Consider the following 25,708-nt stretch of genomic DNA (forward strand, 5'->3'; position numbering starts at 1 on the left):
GTATGCCTAAGTGAAAGATCCCAAAAGGATCCTTTCACTGAACTTCTGTAAATTTTAATTAAAATAATAGATTTTCCTGTGCTTTCCTTGTGGTCTTAGAAAATTAGACTAAAGTTGCAGAAAGATTTTTTTTTTTTTTGTATTTTCTAGATATAAGTAAAACAATAATTAACAACAACATCAAATAATATAATATTCAGTCAACCAAAATAGCTGCAAATCGTACCAGGCAAGATATGTAATTAGTATGCCAGCAAAGGTGTTTACAAACAAAGAATGACGATGCTAGTTGCAAGAATGGACCGGCCACACACCAAAAGGGTAGAGATGGCTGACGTAAGCTAACCAACAAATCACGTGCCAACTGAAAGGCAGCCGTACAACTGCTATAGTCATGCCAAGGCAGCAAGAAGATCCCAACGTGCCAAACAAGACCCTCAACGTGCAATGCACAAGCACCCTCAAACGCTGAACTTAACAATCTTTGTCAACTGCTGAACAATACTGTAGAATGCTGCTGAAACCATCTATTGGGGTTTGCGTCCCAATAGCTAGTCTCTAGGGTTTGCATCCCAGTCCTCTAGAAGTGCTCCTTAGAGCAAAATCGCAAATACCAAGAATGAAGATGTAAAAGATAATAAAAGAATGAGCCAACATCTCTTTTTATCTCCCTCTTAAAGCCAATCGAACCCTAAAGGGAGAATATCCCTTTTCCTTTATTATAAAATGGCATCTTCTCAATTAGAAGGCCTTTATATATAGGAAAAACGCCCCTTTCCTCAAATAACATAACTCGAGGTGCTCGAAGGTCTCCAGATGATGAAAATAAGTAATAATAATTCAAGACCTTTCCAACGAGCTATAACACATAGGCCTGCTTGACCAGATAAAGCCAAAAATCCCTTTATTATTCCAATTAGCTATATAAATAGCTTTATTTTAATTTATTTAAACGCAAACTTAGGAAATATTTTTATTCAACTGGAAAGCCAAATTCAACTTGAAGGCTAAACGAACCAAATAATTAGTGAATGGGTCTTGTCACTCGCTTGTGACTAATGCCGAGCAATGTGGGCCAACTGGTAGTACCATCCCTAAAAACTAGGGATGCTCCTAGAAACTAGGGAATATACCCTGTCACTCTGAAACTGAAACTGTTTATTGGTCCCGAGGAGCCTCAAATTTGATCACTGCCACAACCTCCTAAATTTTAGGAAAATTCCTAAAATTAAGAAACTGCCCTGACTGGCTCTCAAACTGATTGTAGAACCAACTCTGGTCACTGAGTATCAAGTATGAGTCTCTATCCACCATTGCTAGCCTACAAGACTCCAATAATAGGCCAACTCGCATGACTCTGCTAGTCAGACTAGAGAGGGGACATGACACTGAGAGCGATAGCAGCCAGGGAAAAAGAGCACAAATGTATCTGGTTTGGAGCCACACCCATTTCAAAGAATAAATAATTTGTTTATTAATTGGATAGGTAGTTCATGTTTTTTCTTTAAATTTTGCTTATGTCTATTGTTTTGTGACTCCGTTCAGATCATAAATATTTCTTATGCCTATTGTCGATGTTTTGCTTTAAATTATGCTCATCTTTTGGCTTTGTTGACTTCTTAGATTGCTGTATTTACTCTTGTACTGTTGTTGGAGAATTTTAAGGTTTAAGATTTTGTGTTTCTCATGAATAACTTTAATTTCCTATCTTTATTACTTCTATTTCGTTGGATGTATAGATGAACTTGTCGTATTAATTATCATAGATTTGTTAGGGTTTATACCAAGTCTAGCATTTATATTGTCCTTTACAAGGGAAGTATTTGTATATGTATATTCATTATTTGTTTATTGATAACTTTATGTCAAATGCGAGTGTCTCATTTTCAATTAAGTGAATGGTGAATGTTGATTAAACCATCTGATGGCTTATTTGCATCAATTTTAGATATTTCATCTGATGTCTTTAATGGTATTGTTTTAAGAAATTTTACCATATACACATTCTCAATATATCTGTGATGCTACAATAAAAACTATAAGGAACCTCTCCCAAAATTGATTACCAGCTAAATGTACTATTTGCCATGTAAGCAAAGAAGCCCCACAATACTGACGTGAATGGACTGCATCAAATTCACATTGACATTGTTAAATAATCAAACACTTAGTATATGTTACTATCGGCTAAACCATTGCACCTAATTTGGAGCATGCACTAATTATACCTTAGTGAATGTGTGTGCATTTCATGTGATAGAATTAGCAGTTGCTTATGTAGATGTACTGTTTTAAAATATTTTTGTTCTTCTGTCTTTTGAGTGTTATAATGCTTATATCTAATCATGTTATTGACAACAGAGCAGAGGCTCGTGATAGTCACTTGTCCGCAGTTCAACGGGACCACCAACAGCGTTCTCAAATAGAAGAACGCAGAATTAGAAAAGAAGTTGCTGTTGAAGAAGCCAGGAAGAGGGAAAAAGAAGCCCGGGAGATCAGAGAACGGCAGGAGAAAGCTAGGGCAGAAGCTGAGGTTTGTATATATTCTTGCTTTAAGGTCTATGTTTGTTGGGGAAGCTGTGTTTCTTGTCCCAGTTCCTTTGTGGCAGTTCTTTTGTAGTCTTTTTGATTGATTCCACTCATTCATATGCTGCTGTGTTCTATTGAGTTAGAGTTTAACAATTATGGCTGCTTTATGCTAAGATCTTAGCTATATTTTATTTATACATGTGTGTGCACATACATGTATGGGGGAAGGAATGTATTGTTATACCTAGAATATTACGATATTAGATAGTTTCTATTTTCTCTCTTCCGTCTTTTTCTAATGGTCACTCTTTTTGTTTCCATAAACTCCTGTTCGTTATGGAAACTTTCTTTTTCACTCTACACAAATGTTTCTATTTCCTCTCTCCTGTTCGTTATAGAAACATTATCTTGTATCTTGTATATATAGATCATTCATGATCTTTGTTTAATAACACATTCATTATTTTACCATAGTATGGTACCAGAGTAAATTCCTAGCCTCTTCGAAAATTTTTAATTTCTTTTTTGAAATTATTAGTTAAAATATTTTTGAAATATTTGCCCAAGTGTGTTCAAAATTTACATCTTTCGACTAGGGATTTGGCGTTCAATTTTTTGTCTGCAATTTTGTGGCCTTCTTTTTGGGCATTTTCAAAATGACTTTTTTCTGTATATCTTCTACAATGGGTGACGTCTAGGGTGTTTTAAACCCTCTATCTCTGATTTTCGTCCAGCAGTTTTGTTTTCACCATTTTTTTTACAGTCAAATCTGCCATTTAAAAAAAAATGGCTAGGATTTCTTTCGAAACTCTCTTTTTCCGTGCCAGTTTTAAAAACTTTTTCAGATTCTTGGTGGATTTTTTTGCAGATCTTAATTGGGTCGGTCTATATTTTTCTTGGGTGCATCCTTTTTCGTGCCTTAGATTTTGAGCTAGCAGAATCAAAATCTAATTTCAGATTCCTTGTGAGTTTTTCGAGCTCTTATCTGGGTGTCTCTTCAAATTTTTTGGGTCTTTTGTCAATTTGTCTCAAAGTTCATGTCGTCTTAGATTTTTCATTGAAAAATGTGCAATGGCATCTCTCACTAGTCTCATGCTGGAAGGCAGTCAACGTTTCAACGGAAAGAACTACAACACCTGGAAGCAAAGAATGATGATGATCTTTGAGTACCGTTGCCTTGAGGTGCTTGTTTTGGGTACTGAGACTCGTCCAATCATTGTCAAAGCTACCACAGACCAACATTGTAGAACATGCAAACCTCTCTGATCAACCCGAGGCTGCCTTTTATGGTTTTTGAGGACATGCAAATTTCTGTTTTTTGAAGATAGATTGACTATTAAGGGAGGGTATTACGATTAGATAGTTTCTATTTTCTCTTTTGTGTCTATTTCTAATGGTCACTCTTTTTGTAATGTTTCCATAAACTCCTATAAGTTATGGAAACTTTCTTTTTCACTCTACAAGAGTGTTTCTATTTCCTCTCTCTTGTTCGTTATAAAAACATTCTCTTGTATCTTGAATATATAGATCAGTCATGATCTTTGTTTAACAACACATTTATTATTTTACCATAATATAGAATTGTGCTTGTTAAACAGAATTTGACCGGAAAATGGTGTGGAAGCAGAACTTCATTTCACCCACTCCAGCACTTGGTGTGGCCCACATAGTTCGAGGGAACTGGTCTTATATATTGCCTTCCATTCTCCTATGGTTGATTGTGGGAATAAAGAATAGATAAACTTGTATATTAATTAAAGAAGCAAGTCTAATAACATCTTGGTAAGAGATATTTACTCACCCTAGGCAAACATATCAAGCATATTCTCATGCATACCTTAATATTTGCTGTATTTAATTATGACCGCTTTTTGAAATGCAGATCTTATAACTTAATATTGTCCTGTCTTTTTCTTCCTTGATGCCCTCCTGCAATGCGGTCTTCTACATTTTATACCTTTATGTTTCTATGAAAAGTGGCAACATTTGGAAGTTGCTGACCTTTAAGAATGGTCATACCCTTTCTGGTGCAGGAGCACCAAAGAATCAAAAGAACATTATGGGGGCACATGGTGATCCAAGGGAATATGAAGCCAAATAAGACCAATAAGGTCATTGAGTTGTAATGGGCTAATAAAGCCAATTTGAATCGATGTCGTGTTAATATAATAAATGTTGCCTAATTTGGCCTACAAGGGCTATTATAAGAGTTTGAGGGGTAGTTTAAGGATTTAGTAATAATTATGTTTGTGAGTTCTTATAATGACCACTTGAATGTAAGGGGGCTAATATTTGAGTATAAGAGGATGAAAGTTGTTGAGTTGACAACTCTGTTGTCAACTGTACAACATAAACTATATAATCGGACCGATTGTCAAATGATGGTTATGATGGGTTTTGGGGTAGGCATTCAGTTATGACAGTCTACGCGGACTTATAAATGTATGATCAAGCCCGATAATGGACAGACTGATCGAGCAATGTTTATGAGTGGGGATTGATGGATGAGAAGTCAATTTATTAAGTCTGTCACTAATAAAACTTTGATTCTCTGCAATAACTTTTGTTTTGTCCAGTATTCCTGTCTGTAGCAGACCCGATTTGGATGTAAGGAATCGTTGGTTTGGTCTCTTTCTGTCTAGGTTTAATGAAGTTCTGAACCTGTTATCTTTTGGGTCTTGTTTCATTTAAATCCACCCTGTAATCAGGGAGATATCTTGGTTTATTTAGAAACTGTGATTCTCAACTGTTTCATAATTAACATTTATTCCAGTTTATCACAATCTGTGATTTGAGAGATTATATTGCATTTGGGTCTTGTTTCATTTAAATCCACCCTGTAATCAGGGAGATATCTTGGTTTATTTGAGAGATTCAAATTTTATTGCATTTGGAAAAATGCTTCCATAAGGGTTGTATCTAATTTATTATGAAAGTCTAAAGAAGAGGACTGATAACAAAGGGCATGAAGTATGCAGCAAAACTCATATTTGTATCTTGAAATAAATCTGGAAAAGAGAAAGTCTTAGGAGCCTAGCTAGCTGTTATGGAAAGCAGTAAAATAATACTGAAATGACATTGCATGACCTAAGGTATATTTTGAATATGTTTGATCCTTGAAATCTGAATTGCAAATCTGCTCTCCTTTAGACGCTGCAGATGTATCAATGCAAAAATACTTATTCCTCAATGGCCGAGTACATACGGCAGAGCTGCTGCTTATAATGGATGTTTTTGATTGAAAGAAAAGAGACTTTGGCACACGAAATACCTGGAAGTCGGGTGTTATGGAGGGCGGAGAGAAGACTGGAAAATTTAGCAGGAGAGAGTCGGGTGTATGAACTATATGCCCGTCTCTTCTCACGGCTTCCATATTTAAATAACAAATCGTGACTTCTTGGCTTCCGCAGGTTAAAAGATTATATGCAAATTCATATAGCCAAGTGTTTAAATCGATTGTAAAAGAGAGGGAAAATAAAAGGTTGGAAGAAAGAGTTGGAAAGATTATAATTTGATCATTGTCAATTTATCATGCCAAGTGTTAATCGGTTAAAAGCAAAGAATATAAAATGGAAAAAATAAAGTTGGAAGATTATAGTTCAAATATTATTATTATTTTATATTTATATATGTACATGTAAATATATTAATGAGGTGACATCACTTTATTAAATAATAAATTATTATAATATAATGATGCCATTTCATTTTTATATCTATATGTACGTATATACATATATATTATAATAATATGGCGAAAGATTATTTAAAATCCTTTGAGATACGTTTTATATTTTAACTCAATTATTTATGTTTTCCTAGATTATTTTCTTAATAGCTCAAGCAAGTCCCACAATTATATCCTGTGTTCAAGTCGCTAGGTCCTCAATCCATTTGCCCAGTGATGGTGATGCTCCTGTGCCTAATTCTTTTATGACAATGCTTCCACCCCTTTGCCGTGCTTTCTACAAGGAAATTCTCCGCAGTTAAATCATATTATCATAACAAGTTATAAATAATCATAACGGCTAACCGCCTATTCAATTTCATGAATTCGTGATAAATAATTATAACGACCAACCATCTTACCATTTCGCAGAATTATAACAAATTTAACTGTCAACTGACTTCATGTGAACCTCAACGGCTATATTTTAAATTAGGTAAAAAATTGGGATGTAACAGGGAGAGTTCGTATTCTATGTTGAAAACAATGGTAGAGAAACATGTATGATGATCCACATGCATTAGATCCATGAAAAGTGACTGTGGACTGTCACAGAAATACAGTCTCAGTGCGGGGGCTGTGGGTTCTGAACTAGCTGTTGGATTTTACCCATTTTTGCATATGTTGCTTGAAATCAAATTTGCAGGATCTCACTGGAGTGATTGACAGAATCTTATTGGGTTCAAAAGTTACACTTGACTGCGTACAGGTCTATGTGAAATTCAGTAAGTGGAGTTGTAAGTTCAGATTTTGGTTGTAAAAGTTAATGAGGTCTGAGTATTGTGTGTTGGATTTGTATGGACAAAGCCTAGAGCTGTGTGAAGCTTAGAATCCCAAGGGTCAAGGTCGGGTCAGAGGATGAGAAAATTGACTGATGACCATGGGAGTAGGACAGTAAATGAGTGGACAGTATAATGATGTAAGTGAGAGGATGAAAGATGAATATGAATGCGGTCAGTGATGACAAAGAATGTTCCTATGTAGAGATTGGAGTGTAATGCTGTAATGGAGGGTGTTGGGTCAGGAAGACCTAAGAGAAATCAGTAATAGGAGTTCATGAAATCATGCAATCAGTTTGGGTGTGATCAGCAATCAGAGTGTGATCCGAGTTGTTAGAGACTTGAGGCATAGACATCGAGTAACCTTGACCATTAATAGTTCTTGTGGAGAAGTAAGGAGATGGTATGTGATCAGTGGGAGGGATCTTGGTATTGATCCAAGTTGAGAATCAGATCAGTGTTTGAAAGGGGACATTTTGATGTGAGAAGTTGTATCTCACAATTGGTTTGAAATTTTGAATTATCTGTCCTTAATGATTAGGACTTTGGAAGAAGTTATAGGATGCTTAGCATAATATGAGTGTGCTCTGCATCACTTTCGTAATGATGCATGTTCATAACCGATCTCTAAATGATGCCTCGCCAAAATCAATGGCGCCCTTTTTTATTTCTTAATTGTTGCTTTACATGGGTTGAATTTCTTAATTGCTGTTTTTTATTAATCACTGCTTAACGCTTGTATAATAATCAATACTGCTGTTTATCTTAGTTGCCTTCCAAATTAATAGAATCGCTAATGTTAATGTATTAACTGTCCCTTATCATCAATCAGTGTCATTTGCTGCCTTCATCATTTCCCTCATGAAGATTGCCACTGTCTTACATATTTATCCAGATATAAAATAATGAAGTCTTGTAAATAAGATGATTTTCCTGATCATTGAAATCATTTCATGGCGGGGCATGACATGACCTTTGTCTTTCTAGTGATTATGGACATTACTAATTAATGCATCCTCTTTTAGCTCTTGACTTCTGGGATAATGCATTAGGGGAAGGACTTGTGATTATTGGAATAGAACAGGAGGTAGAAGACCCAATAACTAGGATTAAGAATGAATGGAAAGCTGGGATGTAAGATTTTTTCCGGTTTGGTCGTTAAGGTAACATCCAAAGGTATGGGTGATGGAGGAGGTTAAACAAAAGTGGAAAAGTAAAAATCGGAATAGATGATATTTTCAGTTTTGTACCTAGTTGATGCTAGAGTCCCATTTTGGATATATGATACAATTTCAGCTTTGTAATTGGTTTTCAATTTTGAATAGAAGATATCTCGTTGATGTTCCAATTTATTATATCTAACAGCAGCTGTCCCCATTCGCTACAATGGGACAAGGATATACAACTTCTGAACTGGAGTTTGAAGAGTCTTTGTGTGCCTCATCAAGGGTAAACTGTCATTAGAAAGCTCTACACATGTATCCTTTTCATTAATGACATACTTATATTGCAGAAACCCTATGAATATGGAAATCTGTTGCTTGCTTATGCCTATCTCTTATGACAAATGAATTTCAGCTTCTTGTCTGCAATACTCAATATAACCATGTGATTGTTAGGGTACATGGCATGCTAAAAACAATAATATTGTTGAAAGTTGAAAATTGGATGAGCCAAGTATTGCACTCTGTATGTTCATTATGCAAAACATCCTTAGTCTGAATGTTCTAGCTTTTGTTTGTCCCATTAATCAATTGAGAAGGGTAGTCAGCATGGGATGTTCTTCTTTGAATTATTTTCTTTTAAATGCCTTTGGACTTGTTTCCTGCCCCTGTTTAGCTAATTTTTGTTTCCTACACATTCGATAAAGGAATTTCCCTTGTCACTGCGATGCGATTATTTACAGTTGCCTTTCGACTTTGATCAAAGTTGGAAAATAGACTGCCTTAAAAACTTAAAGAACACTGGTTGAAAATCTGAGTTTTGATAGTGGATGCCAGTTGCTAAGTGACTTTTGTATATGAGCTTTGTTGTTTTCTTTCCCATGTCATTAATTTAATGGAAAGTTAATTAGGGAACAGATAATTGATATGGATTGGATCATGTAATGATCCTACACTATTCATCCTAGGTTGGTTGAGTTTATTGATGTGAAGACAGTTGTGCATGCTTGATTTTGTATTATGCAACCATTTAATCTTTAGTTCTCTCTTTTTCTGCTTGCCTCCCAACTAGTATGAAAGGAAGTGATCCTCACATTTGAATTGTAATGTCCCATTTTTCTGTCCTTTACATTATCTTTGGGAGCTTTGGTACGAGTGGTGGGTTTAGTAAATCGAATTGTGTGACTTTCTTGGTACTTTTTGGATTCAGTTTTGCTATTCAGGGAGCTCTCCACAATTTCTTAAAGAGGTTTAACTACTTTTGGAAAGAACCAATTTTTGTCAAGTTCAGTTTCTTGAGCGTTTAAGAATATTTTGGAATTATCGGAATTCATTTTCAGTCCATTCTAATATTTTTTGCAACCTTTGCTGGATATGCAAAAATGATTTGATTATTAAACAATCAAATGTTAAGTTTTTATCAATTGCAAGAAGTTTCTGCTTTCAGATCAGAAATTTGACGTGTGCTGAATTGATATAATTTTGGAATTTTTAGATGATTAATTGAAATTAAAGATTCAATTATTTGTGGATTAATAGTGGAATATTTTGAAAGCCTTTTATATTGGATTTCATTCCCAAAAATTATGAAATAAATTGAAGTTTATAAAGTTCCCCTTTCTGTAAGGTTAAACCCGGCCATCCCAACCCAAACACTTCTGTAGCTGACAGTATATTACATTAAAAAGGGCAGCGATTTTTCTCTGAAGGCTTATTTAGCTGTGTATTAGTAGCTGCAGCCTCGATCAATTATTTTTTGAAGGTGCTATACAAGGGATTATTAAAGAATTTATTACTGAATTTGAAATTGTCACTATATGCTAGTAATTGGAGAGGAAGATGGAATGTTAGGGAGATGACTGGAATCATGGGTTTGGGAAATATTGTCAAGTTATTTTTAATTTCATTTAAAAGGAATTAAGTATCAATACACGAGTAAGTTGCAGCTTTTCCTAATTCTGAAATTCAATATTGACTGATTACCAATTGTTTGATGAAATGTCACTGAGCTTACTTTGTGAAATTTTGCATGTTTGATCAAATGTCTGGATATATACATTAAAGTTGCTTGATTATGATGATATTTTGGAACAAACAAATTACAAACATTTTATGTTGTATTCATACCAAGTGTTTGTTAGCATTATCATATTTCCACAATCCATTTGAAATGTAAATTTGTTTCTAGATTCGATTGTGTAATATTTTGCTATTCAGTTCTTACAATCTTTCATCTTGCTGATGGATCACGGAGTGTGATCTGAAATGTTGATACTAAGAAAACATACACAATTGAATCTAGAAACAAATTTATATGCCGAGTGTTTGACAAAATGCCTGCAAGATAAAATCAACAATATTGCAAGTTTGGAACAAACTTTCTAGGTATAATTATTACATGTATATGTTTCATTTGTACCAAAAACATATAAGGAAAGAAAACTGATAAAACAAATGTAGAGAACACAAGAATTATCCTGGGAAAAAACGTACTCACTGAGGTAAACAACCCAACCTGCCAAAAGATAGATCTCTGACTCTTTCGAATTCTATTCTCTGACTCTTTCAAATTCTGTTCTCCACAATGAATACACTTTGATCAGAGAAAACAATATGAATAGCTGCAAACAATACACTATACATCAAATGCACAGACTCAGAAAAATGTCATGTATTCTGAAAATCTAGATAGACTGATATAATTCCTTAAGATATCTAGCATAAAGGGAAATCATTATAAAATGACAATAACCGCACTCAAATTTTGATGCTATACAACACATGATAAAAAACGTGATACAACTTAATGATTTTGAAGATTGACGATATCTAAATACTAATGATCATTCATAGTTGGGCCTTCAATACTCTCTGTTGTTTTTATTAATTTTCTGAAGATAGTGAATTGCGCACAACCATTTACATGGCTTGCAATAAAGACATGCATATGAAGAAAGCAACACTCCAACATAAAGAGAGTAACCAAAGAGTCCTGGACGACAGTTACCAAGAATGAAGAATCAATCATATAATAATAGCGCAACATTAAGGGGGACGTGGATGCCAATCAAATACAATGATTAGGATGAGCAAATGCCAAGAGGGATGACCAAGACTAAGGATGCCAAGTAGGACAAAGCCAAGAAAAATCTGCATGGTCTTCAACTCATAATAATCCGCATAGTCTTTGACTCATAATAATCTGCATAGTCTTCGACTCATAATAATAAATATGAGTCATGCATAAAAGATGAGAAGGATGAATCATCAGAAACTTTGAAGTTTAAACTATATAGAATGAGAATAAAAACTGAGAACATATTGGAGCAGTTGAAAATGAAGAACGAACACCATCAATGAGAGGAGCTTGGTGGAGAACTTAATGACATAAGATGAATTTAACCAATGCAGAAATGTTCACAAGGTAGGATTTGTCTCACAGCTACCTTTGAACTCAACACTCCCTCTTAGCAAGAGAGAGATCCTTAGAGTGCCACCTTGTGACAAGTATATTATGCTGCAACAAAAGATACTGCCAACAATAATTCTCATCATAGATTAAAAAAATGTTATCTCAACATAACAATATTCACCATAGTTACTCCTAGAGAGTGAACCAATAAGCATATAATAAAGTCATGGAATCAAACTCATGACTTCCATCATGCCTACCCGTAGAGGATGGATCAACGGATTTCACTTCGAACTTATCTTACAGAGAAGAACTCATTAACAAGGGATTGCACCTCTAACTTCTCTCATAGAGAAGAACTCATTAATCAGGGTATCGTGCCTTGAAGTTGTCTCCTAGAGAAGAACTCATTAACAAGGGATTTCACCTTGAACTTCTCATTGAGAAGAACTCATTAACAGTGGATTGCGCCTCAAAATTCTCTCGTAGAAAATAACTCATTAATAATATGCAAATCACTGAAATTGAGATTCTCTTCCAACAAGAGAATCATTTTCCGCTATACCAAGCTTATCTCGGAAATAGTGAAACTCAACTCTCGAAAGTGTCTTTGTAGGAATGTCTGTAGACAGGTTCTATGTAGAAATGTACTTAAGCTCAATAGCTTTCCTTTGAACCATATCACTTAAATAATAGTATTTGATTTCCACATGCTTTGTTGTCTCATGAAACACTAGATTAATTGAAAGCTTCACACAACTTTGATTATCACACATGATTACACCAGGTTCCAAAGACTGCCCAAATAAATCTGCAAGTAATTTATGAAGCTGCACGATTTCTTTTGTAGCTATGCTGCAACATATTCTGTTTCAGCTGTACTCTGTGCCACACAAGATTGCTTCCTGCTGCACCAACAAACCACGGCTGAAACACCATTCTGAAGTACTTTTCCTGTCAGGTATACACCCTGCCCAATCTGAATCAGAGAATCCCTGTAAGTTCAGCTCAACAGTTGAAGAATATCTCAATCCATGTTCTACTATATCATGAACATATTTCAATACATGTTGGCTACCACAAGATGAATTTTCCTTGGTTTACACATAAACTAACTAAATGTATTCACTGTATAGCTACTATACATGGTAGAATTAACTAAATCTGATACAACTTCATACTCATGTATTTTTTTTAAGATTTGCTTCCATAGGAGTAATCTTAGATTTGCACTCTAGCATTCCAAATATTTCAAAATATCTATTGCATATTTACCTTGACTTAAAATGATTTCATTTGATCTTTGCCATACCTCAAGTTCAAGTAAATAATGCTACAAACCAAGATCTTTCATTTCAAATTTTGAAGTAAGTTCTTTCTTACACTTGACAATGGGATCATCATCATTAGTAAGAAACAAGTCGTCAACGTAAAGTACAAGATTCAACACCTTGTCATCATTTACCTTGAAGAATAAACTTGGATCAGCATTGTTTTTATTGAAACCTAAACTTAGGAGATAGTGATCAATTCCTTCATACCAAGCACAAGGAGCTTGCTAAACACCATATAAAGCCTTTTTTCAGTTTGCACACATGAGACTTCCTGTCATGAATCACAAAACGTTTTGGTTGGTCAATGAAAACTTCCTCTTCAATTACTCCATTTAGAAAGATTGTTTTTACATCCATTTGGTGAAGTTTCCAGGTCTTTGTGCTGCAATATCAATATGATTGTTCTAATGGAAGTGTAGGGAGTTACATGTGCAAATGTTTCTTCATAGTCTATGCATTCCTTCTGAAAAAATCCTCTAGCAACAAATCTGGCTCTATATTTTTCTATACTACTGTCAACAACAAGTTTAATTGTAATCAACCATTTAGAAGAAATTATTGATTTACCATTTGGTCTTTGAACTATATCCTATACATCATTTTTAATGGTTGATTGGTACTCTCCTGCAATGGCATCTTTCCACGCTCGCTGATTTGAAGCCTCTGCTATACTGGAAGGTTCAGATGCAATGATGTGGATTAGTAATGCTACATAACTAGCATATTTATGAGACATTTTACTTTCTTTGAAGGTGCCACACAGGGCTGCATCATGTTCAGCTTCTTCCACAATGTTTCTGGCCCACAATGGTCTTTTCTTGTTGGCTGAAGTACTACTAGGACCTGCTGAAGTATCAATAGGATCAACCGGTTCAATTGAATCTTCCACATCTACATTCTTCCCGTGAATCTCAGAAGGTGGAACTGGATCAATGGTCACTGAATCTTGAGGATGCTCAAGCTCTTCCCCATCAATTTCAATGATAGACTCATTGGATATCTGCAAGCTACATCTTCATCAAAAGTTACATCCCTGCTTATTTCAATTTGTCTTTGACTTGGACTATAAATCTTGAAAGCTTTTAAAGAATCACTATATCCAACAAAGATACCTTTCTTTCTTGAGGGTTCTAATTTTGGTCTTTTCTCTTTTGGAATGTGAATATAAGCTGGACACCCAAAACTACTGAAGTAACTAATGTTTGGTTTGATGCCTGTAAAAGCTTCTTTAGTGGTCATGTTGTCAAGAAACTGACGAGGACTACGATTCTGAATATGAACTTAAAAATTTTAGAGTGAAAAATTTGAAAGCTTTGATCATGACGGCTTGAAGGTTTTAATCATGAATCATTGCCTTTGCTGCCACAATAATTGTTCAGTTCTTTCTTTCAGCTACACCGTTTTGTTGAGGATTATAGAGAACACAAAACTCCCTCTTAATCATAACTCCGACATAGTAATCATGAAATATATGAGAGATATATTTACCTCCATTATCAGACCTTAAGATCTTAATTCTTTTGTTAGAAAGTTTTCAACAAGAGCTTTTAATTCTTTGAAATTTGACAACACCTCATTAGACTCCTTATACTTCAAAAAATAGATTCAACACTTACGAGAATAATCATCTATGAATGTAACTTAATGCCCAAAACCACTTGGGACCACATAAATTTGATTGTATTCTTCTAATATATCTTAGCTCCACTTTCACTACTATGAAAAGTGCTCTTAATATTCTTACCTAGAGCACATACCTTGCAAAATCCTTCATGATTTTGGTTCAGCTTTGGGAGACTAACTACAACCTTCTCCATAGTGGCTAAACTTCTGAAATTTAAATGCCCAAACGTCTTGTGCCAAAGCTCATTTGAATCTGAAGTATAAGTGCAAGTGCATACAAGGGACAAGGGATATGCTCAAAGCTTATAGAGACTATCATGGTGAACTCCAATTTCACGAGTTCATTGAATACTACAATTCTTTTTCCATGCCCAGACCTTACAATCGCCAAAAATAACATGATACCCTTTGTATTCTAACGCTGATATTGAAATAAGATTCCTCTTTATGCTAGATACAAATAATACATCACTTAGATGAAGAGGAATTCCAAAACCTAATAAAAATGAAGTAGAACAAACACCCTTTTACTGAATAACTTGCATCATCACCAATTATGACTTATAGATGAGAATCTTTTTCCTTTAAATTAAGATGTTCTTTGTAACCAGTGATATGACCATACTCAAGAAAAACAAAATATTCATGAAGAACCGGTTAAATATCAGGGCATCGCAGCAGTTGTAGGATTCAGCTTGGCCTGTATTGGAGTATGAGGAAGCTTGAGCAATTAATCAATGACTTGCTTAGTTATTAAAGCGTCCAATGAAATATAGCGAAGACCCCTTAATTCTGGTTTTGAATATTTATATGGATGCCAATATGAGAACAAGTAAATATATTGGCACAATAGCAAATATTCACCTCACAATCAAATGTACGGATTTACCACAACTTTATATTCAATATGACCCATATTTCGCATGACAGATACCCCTTTTGTAGTAATTCACATCGAGATGTTTCTTTTGGTTCTTTCCTATATTCATGATCAATGATTGATTATAATAAATCAAATTTGGTGTCCAAACCATAGAGTGCTGTTGTGGCAACATCGAGCTCTTCCTTATCCTCAGTATTCTCTTCCAAAAAATGCATCCCAAACAAAATAATAACAACAGCTTTTTCCTTTATTTAGAAGCATTTCAAACCATTAAGAACATAACAACTTTCCACACAGCCAATATTTTTCAGATCATAGCGAATTTATTTTTCAAAATCAATATCTTTATTTCTAAAACAAATTCCAATTCTTATAAATTTGGCACAAGTGTGAACTCTATCAGCAATCTATTGGTTAGAAGAACAAGGGTTTTTCTAACTCTTCTGACAATTTGCAGAAGTTTTGCTCCCTCAGAGATTCAACTAGTGCAAAGCATCAAACAAATTCATATGGAATCCAATAACATCTTAATATGTCAAATGCGTTGCAAACTCTTCCCTTTATAACAATTTGATGAACCTTGTAAAATTGCCATTCTCCATGTCATGATGTAGCTTCTAGAATAAGATGGAGAACATTATCATTAAATAAAGTGACTTCTAATAACATTATCATTAAATAAAGTCACTTTTAATTAAATTAATTAGAATAACATCATCCCTTTAATAAATATATTTTATGACAATTTTAGATTAATTAGTTAATTAATTCATTTCAACTAAATTTGAGGACATTATATTGTGTCTTCTTGGGCCTGTGTATCCTTGTATCTAATTTGGATACGTATCCGATTCTACCCAAATACATGTTGGATATTATACCCATGTGTGCCCAAAAAGCCTTGATTTTCCAACTGTTCTAAATACTGTGTGATTTGAACTTTTTAAAATTTGATGTAGATCTTCCCATCTTTAATTTGAAAACCTTCATTTATGCAATTTTAATTTTTTCTTCGGTATAAGCTAAACCAGGACCAAAAGAGAGAAATGATTTTTTTTTCTATTCCAGCAATCCATTTTTTCGGTTATCTTTTGATGCACCTCTACTATTTTCGCATAGTGTTAAGTGTTAACTTAAAGTTATTTAGTTGCTTTATCTCTTCTAATAACTTAGAAAATTGTGTTAAATGTACGTGGATGCATATTTTATTAATGTCATATCCAGGCACATCCATATTGGGGGTCTTAAAATGGTTGTATCTATATCCATGGCCATGCAACTTTGCATAGAGGCTGTTAAGCCATATGACAAATGAAAATCCCAAGAGGATATGCTGGAAATGTACCAAGATCAAAGGCAGTCTTTCAAATGGTCAAATGCTCAGGTGCTCAGGTAGTCCATCTAAGAATTTCATGTTCAGTGAGGTGATGTAGGGTGTGGAAACGTATGTAGAAGTTATATTTGCGATACTTAATATCCAAAGCATTAGATAGAAGGGCATGGCACCCATGAACATAAGCAGAGCTGACCTCATTGTTGGTGATAAGACCTCACGAGGTTTTAACAATTTCTAGTTATAATTTTAACATAACCTTATTAATTGCTGTAAATGTTTAAAGTTTCTTTCCTAAAGGTAAATAACTATTGCATGTTAACTGATTTTTCTTCCTTTTCTAGTATATAGAGTGCATTTCTTATCATGCCAAGCATTGAACAATTTGAACAGTGCTAGTATTTTGCTGCAACAGGCTAAATTGAGGGCAGAAAGTGAAGCTGAAGCACTGAGAGCAGCTGCAGAAGAAGAGAAAAAGGCAGCTGCAGAAGCGGAGAGAAGGAAAGTGGCTGAAACAGAGAAAAAAGCAGCTGAAGCAGAGATGAAATCTAAGGAGCAAGAGAGGATTTCATCGCAAAGAAATATTTCAACTGGGACATTGATCGGAGGTTTGTCAAATTACTTACAAATACTGATCTTTGTGCGTGTGTGTGTGTTATTAGTGGATCATTTTTTGTTAAACTCTGAAGTATGCATGTAAAATTAGAAGATCAACTTGTTTTTCACCATCGTTCATTTGACCTTCATACAAGTTATGTATGAATATGTTTTGTTTTTTCTGCATTATAAAACCACCATGCTTTGGGTAAAATGCAAATTCTTATTTGTGTGATGAACTGGTTTGCTTTCGTCAATTTGAAACCTGTGTTTCCACTTAATGGATTTTAAGACTTGAAGTTAATTTTGCTTTCAACATCATAAGAGACAAAGGGTTAAAAAACAATGCAAGTATTTAATATTCATATTTCGTATCTTCCAAAAAATTGTTTTGGTGTTTCTTCTGATAAATACTTTTACGCAATCTCATAAGAAATAGATGTCTATATGCATAATTATAAAGATACATGTACTTTGCGCCATACCAGGTTTGTGTGCAGACATACATGAACAGTTGCAAAAGGGCACACAGTGCGTTAGCTAGAGATTCTTGTTGATTTGATGATCATAAATAAGATAAGCAGCAAACGAAAATAATGAACTCAAGACACAACAATTTATCCTGGGAAAACCCTCTTAACTTGAATGGAAAAACCCAGCGACAAATTCATCACTTATATATTAATGAAAGAGCAGAAGTCTGAAATACAATTCCCCAAACACAGGGCTCAAACTGAAGCAATAATCATCAATATGATCTGCCTACAATGCCCATATACTATATTCACTCTACAAAGAATATCAAATCTATATATGTCTCTATCTACGATTTCCTCTTTGAAGAATATATGAAATTGCTTGGACTCTTCATTGTCTTGTAGTTACAAAAGAAGACGCTTTGGTGTCTTGACGCTTCATTGTCTTAACTCTTCAATGTCTTGTCCCTTCAAGGTGAGGATCCTTTATTGACTTTAATAAATATTAGATTATTTATATATTTCAAATTTAGGAGAAAAAGATATCTCCCGAAGCTTTATCTCCAACACACCCTCTTAATTAGGAGTGTATAATAACTTTGAATTCAATTTAACTTTGTTGATTAGTCTACTGTCACGAACATTTTATTTTTAAGACCAGCAATAATATTTACTTCTGCAATAATTCAAATGAGGTAGAGAATGCTAAAGAAGCAGACTTAGTATTGATGTGTGTTCTTTATACACATTCACACCCTATTAAATATAGCAACCAAGGGGCATGTCCTTAGAAAGGAAATGTCCCCTTCTAGTCAGCCTTAATTGCTTTTCCTTGCAATCAGCGTCAAATGCTAAAGACATTTAGTTAGTGTTTAATCTAAGTTTGATCAAGCTTAGTCTTAATAGTATTTCCCAAGGAAGACGCTGATCATAACCAAAGCAAGAGACAATTATTTATTGGCTTTAATTCCAAAGAGATTTCATGCATTCTCAGATCTGTACAATTTGTAGAATCAGACCAGTATGATTTCATAGTTACAGAATTAACACGCCCTCTTAACTTGATAATCATAATGAGAGATAACATATCTAGCATCATCAATTAAGATGAATAAGCATAGATTGATACTCTATATCTATTTGAATCTTCTAAGCATGCGGTATCATTGAACACATGATACTATGTCATATCACTATACCTATGATATGACTTATCACTTATATTAGTGATAATAGTATTGCATGGAATGCAACATACAGGATAAAATCTGGAGAATGATTAAATTCTTCCTTTATCCAAGTTGTGACTCATAGGTATTGATAGGCCTATATCACAATATGATCCTGAGTTAAGATCTACCAGTTCACTGGAAAGAATCCAGAGAATGATTAAATTTTTTCTTTATCCAAGTTGTGACTCATAGGCATAGAAATGTCTATATCACAATGTGATCTTGAACTCATCTAGATGTGACAGTAGATCTCTACTGTTCAACACATTATCTAAGAGATTGCCATCTCTCATAATGTCTTTTATACAAGTGTTCATTATCTCAGAGATTGTCACCTCTTAGATAATGAATACAAATGGTCAAGCCCATAACAGTCAGTAGCCTGACAATAATAATTTTAATTCAAAATTATTAATAATTAAAGAATACAAATGTATTACAATTCAACTATACCAAGTCTTTTTCTGAAGTGATCTATCATCACTCAAGAGAGAGGTTTGGAAAGAATATCTGTTGTCTGATCTACACTACAAATGTATTCTAATTTTATAGTATTCCTATCTACCGTATCTCTTACATAATGGTAAGGAATTTCAATATCCTTGGACTTGTCATGAAAAACTAGATTCATAAAAAGTTTGATGGAACTCTGATTATCACAATGAATAATGGTCGGATTCATGGGTTGACCAAATCATCCCACAAGTAACTTTCTAAGCCAATTGCTTCCCGAGAGGACATTGCTATTGCAATGTATTCAACTTCTGTGGAACTTTGTGCTACTGATGCTTGCTTTTTGCATATCCAAGATATCATCTTTGAGCCTAAATTGAAACAACATCCTGAAGTGCCTTTCCTATCAGTAACACTTCCAGCCTAATCTGAGTTTGTGTACTCATGTAGGTCCAAGTCAACTTTCTCATACTTGAGCCCAAGGTTAAGAGTGCCTTGCAAGTATCTCATGATGTGTTTAACTACAACTAGGTGAATCTCCTTTGGCTCACACATAAACTGACTTAAAGCATTAACAACATAGCAAATATCAGGTCTTGTATTTACCAAGTACATAAGAGATCCAATCATCTGTCTGTAAAGAGTAGAATCTATGAAGGGTGATTCTGCTGCTGCTTTCTTAAGTTTATGTAGATTAGTGTCCATTGGAGAAGACATAGGCCTGCAGTTCCACCTTCGAAATCTCTTCAAGATGTCTAATGTATACTTTCCTTGATTAAGTATGACGCTGTCAAAATTCTGCCATACTTCCAATCCTAGGAAGTAATGGAGTCCTAAATCTTTCATGTCAAATTCTCTGATTAGATCTTTCTTGCATTGATATATAAGATGATCATCACCTGTTATTAGTAAATCATCAACATATAGTATCAATATTATCATATCATATTTATCCTTTTTATAATAGAGATTTGGATCAGCTTCATTCTTGGAGAATCCTAAACTGGTGAGATACTTATCAATTCTTTTATACCATGCCCTTGGAGCCTGTTTAAGCCCATAGAGAGCTTTCTTTAGCCTGCAAACAAAACTTTAGGGTTATGAGTTTCAAATCCTTTAGGTTGTTCCCAATATACCTCTTCTGTAATCTTTCCATTTAGAAATGCTGTTTTTACATCCATCTGATGTACTTTCCATCCCTTTGATGCTGCAATAGCTAGGACTGCTCATACAGAGGTGTATTTGGCAACTCGAGCAAAGATTTCTTCATAATCAATTCCTTGCTTCTGAGAGAAACCTCTGGCTACGAATCTGGCTTTATATTTTTCAATGCTACCGTCAACAACATGCTTGATTTTAAATATGCACTTAGAAGAAACAACAGATTTTCCTTAAGGTCTTGGAACAATTTCCCAAACACCATTCTTAATAATGAATTGATATTCTTCCGTCATAGCATTCTTCCAAGCTATATGTTTAATAGCATCTGACACATTGGTTGGTTCTGATTTAGAGAAATCATACATGTTTGCTGCATAACTAGAAAATCTTTTGGGTCTTTTGCTTTCACTGAAGGTTCCAGATGGCACAACGAAGTCTTGTGCTTCCTCTACAGTCTTAATAGCCCAAAGTGGTCTTAGAATTTTGAGCTTCCTCAAGATTAAGATTTTGAATTTCATCTTTAATTTCTTCAGTGTTCTCCCTCTGAAACTTAGATTCATGATTTTCTTCAGAACTAGTTAAATGTATGGGATCTTTAGAACTTAGGGCTCTTTTGAAAGCTAAATCTTCTTCAAATATTACATCCCTACTAAGTTCAATGTTTTTCTGACCAGTTATGAAAATTTTATATGCTTTAGATGTTTCACTATACCCGACAAAAATACCTTTCCTCTCGGAGGGTTCTAACTTAGTTCTCTTTTCTTTTGGAACATATATATATATATATATATATATATATATATATATATATATATATATATATATATTGGGCAACCAAATATCCTAAGATGGCTTATATTAGGTTTAACCTTAGTAAAAGACTTCAAAAAGAGTTTTATCTCTAAGGTGGGAGTGAGAACTTCTGTTTTGAATATGGACAGCAGTATAAGAGGCTTCTACCCAAAGATAATATTCTAAATTTTGATCAAATATCATAGCTCTTGCTGCTTCTATAATTGTTCTATTCTTCCTTTTTGGTACCTTGTTTTGCTGTGGGTTATAAGGAACAATATACTCCCTCTTAATTCTTGCTTTTTTACAAAACTCTTTAAACAAATCAGAAGTATATTCCCCTCCATTATCAGTCCTAAGAGTTCTAATTTTGTATCTTGATAAGTTTTCAATTAAGGTTTTGAATTCTTTAAAGCTCTTAAGGACTTCTTCTGATTTTTTACATTTTAAGAAGTAAATCCAAGTTTTCCTAGAGAAGTCATCTATAAAAAGTATATAGTACCAGAATCCTCCAAGAGAAGGAATAGACGTAGGTCCAGATAAATCTGAGTGGACTAATTCCAAAACATTGTTAGTTTTTCTAGTGCTATCATGAAATGAACTTTTGGTGTTCTTACCCAGAGCGCATCCTTTGCATATGCTTGAATGATCTTTATTCAAGTTAGGTAAACCAGTAACCATCTTCTCCATAGTTGATAAGGCTTTGAAATTTAGATGTCCTAACCTTCTGTGCCATATTTCGTTTATATCAACAACTTCATGAATTAAGGCTTGAATAGGTTGTGTAGATTTTGTATTTAATTCATACAAGAATCCCTTTATTTGACCAATCAACTTTGATTTCTTAAATGAAGAGTTCTTAGACCAGGTCATTACTTTACTATCCATGAATGCAACATTATGCCCATCATCTTCAAGTGTTGTAACTTGTAACAGAGATTAGATTCCTCTTTTTTCTTGGTACATAGAGTACTCTTTTGAAATGTAGAGAAATACTTGACTTTAGTTTCAAGGTGCAATTCCCAATTCCTTTGACTAAATGAGAGGAATTATCACCGATGGTAACTTCGCTATCAACTTCTTCTGATATAGAATCTAGTACTTCTTTGTATCCTGTAATGTGTCGAGATGATCCACTATCAATTACGCATGCTTTGCTTGATACTTCATTTGGTAGTGCAAAATACAATACACGATTCTCAAGATCATGGCTTTCTTCTTTCCTGATAACGTTTGTAAAATTTACTTGCTGGTTTGTATTCTCAAGGTAATCAGATCTGTAGTGTCCAAATTTTTCACATTTTTCACATTTTATTTTTGACAAATCTTTCTTAGGTTTGTCATTTCTTTGATTACCCTTCTTCTTCTTGAAGTATTTCCCAAGGAAGACGCTGATCATAACCAAAGGAAGAGACAATTATTTATGGGCTTTAATTCCAAAGGGATTTCATGTATTCTCAGATCTGTACGATCTATAGAATCAGACCAGTATGATTTCATAGTTATGGAATTAACACTACTGCCCTAATCTTGCCTTAAATTGGAACCTATTACATTGTTTAAGGGTTTCAACCCTTATGAGCTTCAACTCCTATTCTTAGAGCTACAACACTTTCCATCAGAGCACCCGCTCTTAAATGAGCACCAACTCATTAATAATAAAGAAATGATTTACAATTCAGTTTACTTTAGAGTTTTTCATACTCTTACACAACAAGTTGACACACCTTGTACAAATAAAACTGAATTGAAGGTCTGAGAAATTATGCTTTATGAATTGAATATTATTTGACTGAATCCCAATGTATCGTAAGAAAGTTCAATACTGCAAGTAAATAACTTTCTGACATTGATATACCTGTGATGACTCCTTTTACAAACTATATTTTGTAGAACGTGAGAAAGCATTCAAGTATTGATAGAAGCAATTAATTGGAAAATTGCATGTATTAAAAGCATAGTAACTTGGGGACACGTCGCCCCCCCTTTTTGCCCCACGTCTCAAAGATGGGGACGCACTGGGGGACTTGGGATTCCGTTCCCCCTTCCCTAGTGGCGCCAACAAATTTGGCCACCTTTACCGAGGATGGGGGGGATGTCCCTGTGTTGACTATTTGCTGATTGGACTGTTTATGTTCAATGTTCGATGTTCCAATTCAATGCAATGTTCAAGTATTTACTCTTTTACATCTTTATATCTTATATTGCAATACATCTTTTCATAACTAGCATTTTAAGTACCATATGTATAGCATATACAACCCCCTAGTTCCCCTGCCATCATCCCCAAATTAAGGCCTCTCTGTATCTCTGTCTCGAAAATGTGTTCCTTCATTCCATCATCCCCCCGTCCCCCCGTCCCCCAGGGCAATGTAACTATGGTTAAAAGTATTATACTTGTGTAATATAACCCTTGCAACAATTGTCTTTCTTCCTTCTATAGATGAGTTTCTTCTCAAAAATATGAAATTGCTTTGTCAAACTTTGTGTCAACTATTTCCCGAATTTTATTTGACCTTATCAACTGATTTAAATTTCTCGTCAAGATCAAGTTAGAGATTTCATCTTCTTTTTATCTTAGACAATCATGCTTCTCACTTTATCGAAAAGACTCTTCAATCAATATAGGCAAAGATCATTAAATTGTTTGAAAAGTTATGGAAGTTATAGGCAAACTTCTAACCGCCACCAACCGTTATCTAACGTGGCGCTTCAATTCTCTTTTTAACTTTCCAAAACAACTTATGTTCCAGCAAACATAATATCGTTTATATTGTTTTTTAGCCTGATAACAATATTAAGAGGAAGATTTAATGAAAACTCTACAGATGGTCGAACTGACGAAACCACCCATCATAAAAGGATTAAACCTGACAATCATCTTTGATTCTATTCGTCTCGTCACAGACAAAGCCACACGAATATTTAGTCTTAATCAATATACATATTCCTATCTTGCACAATACATGCTATAGACGTCTCAACCTGACACATATTAGAATGAAACAAAAATAATATATACTTGGCTTTTGTTGGGGAAGCATTTTTCAGAACAAACACATCATTGTACATGTAGACGCTTAGAGCGAGCAACAAATATGCAAAGATTTTGTTCATCAAAGGCATGTGCAGTGAACACAACACTGCAAATTGGTATTTTTGCCTTTAAACAATACCATCAAATGAATCTGGAAACATGACATAACCCATTTTCCCAGCCTTAAATAACAACTATCATATCATTGAACACAGTTACTTTTCCATATTCATGAACATGAGAAGGCAGTTATTGTAAAAATGCCGCTCAATTATAGCTTCAAATTTTCTTTTACTAATCAAAGATTTGACATTTAATCAAACATTTGGCAAACAAACTCCCCCAGCAGTGTAATGCAAATGAATTTAATGTTTCTTTGATATAATCAAAATGAATGTTCTGCCTGCATATTAATCTCTTTTTGCAATTTTGAAAAGTAACAATGACAATTGATATCTAATCAATTTCAATTCTGCCAACTTAGTTGATAGAGAGAAAATACAATTCTGTGATGAACTTATTTCAAATTAAGATTGCATACAAAGAACCTGTTCCAGAATTAATTTGCAGGTTGTTCAGCTCTAGGATGAAATATTCAGACTTTGAACGCCTTAAACTCCAGCTGCAAGGCTCTTGTTTGTGTTTTCCACCCTCCTATAGTCCATGCTGATCTCTATGATGTAAGGAACAAGGTCTGATAGTGCATTACATACCCCCAACACTCAAATGCAGGGCAGAAGAGTAAATCGCAGGCTTGTAATTAATAAACGCAGGCTGTTTATTCTTCAACGTAAGCCTTTCCAAGTGTTTGCAGACCTCCAAAATGTCAACACAAGCCTCCAAGGAATAGACACAGGCCTCTACAGGAAGTTGCAGCTTACTAACAAATCAATTCGCTGCCTTTATATAGGACTGCAGCCCTTCGAACACCCAACACAATGCAACCCACCTAGTCACAGATTACACAGTTATGGTGGTGCGAAATGAACAAGGAATGGTTTCCCAAATTGGAGAGTAAGCCAACGCTTAAAGTCCAGATTTCTTCAAGTGCCTACTGTATACTTGAAACTTGCAAATCCTTCACAGCCAAAATCTTCTTACCACAGTAAATGAATAGACAAGAGACTCACCAAATCAATGCTATCAATCTCTTGTTCAAATCTGCTATACCTTAGCA

The 25,708-nt window shown here is 34.5% G+C and overlaps 1 protein-coding gene across 5 annotated transcripts in view; it reads left to right on the forward strand.

Annotated features, from left to right (window-relative positions):
- The window catches only part of GLE1 (nucleoporin GLE1-like protein), a 114,923-nt gene that overhangs the window by 13,506 nt on the left and 75,709 nt on the right, over positions 1-25,708 (forward strand). For all 5 annotated transcript variants that reach the window (XM_089789198.1, XM_089789235.1, XM_089789217.1 and 2 more), the window contains exons 6-7: positions 2,362-2,533; positions 17,199-17,391. In XM_089789198.1, coding sequence (XP_089645324.1) covers positions 2,362-2,533; positions 17,199-17,391 — 365 coding nt within the window. The remainder of the gene's footprint in view (positions 1-2,361; positions 2,534-17,198; positions 17,392-25,708) is intronic.

Source organism: Cupressus sempervirens, chromosome 1 (genome assembly GCF_028749045.1).
Source record: "Cupressus sempervirens isolate cs-2001-9-10 chromosome 1, ASM2874904v1, whole genome shotgun sequence".
NCBI lineage: Eukaryota > Viridiplantae > Streptophyta > Pinopsida > Cupressales > Cupressaceae > Cupressus > Cupressus sempervirens.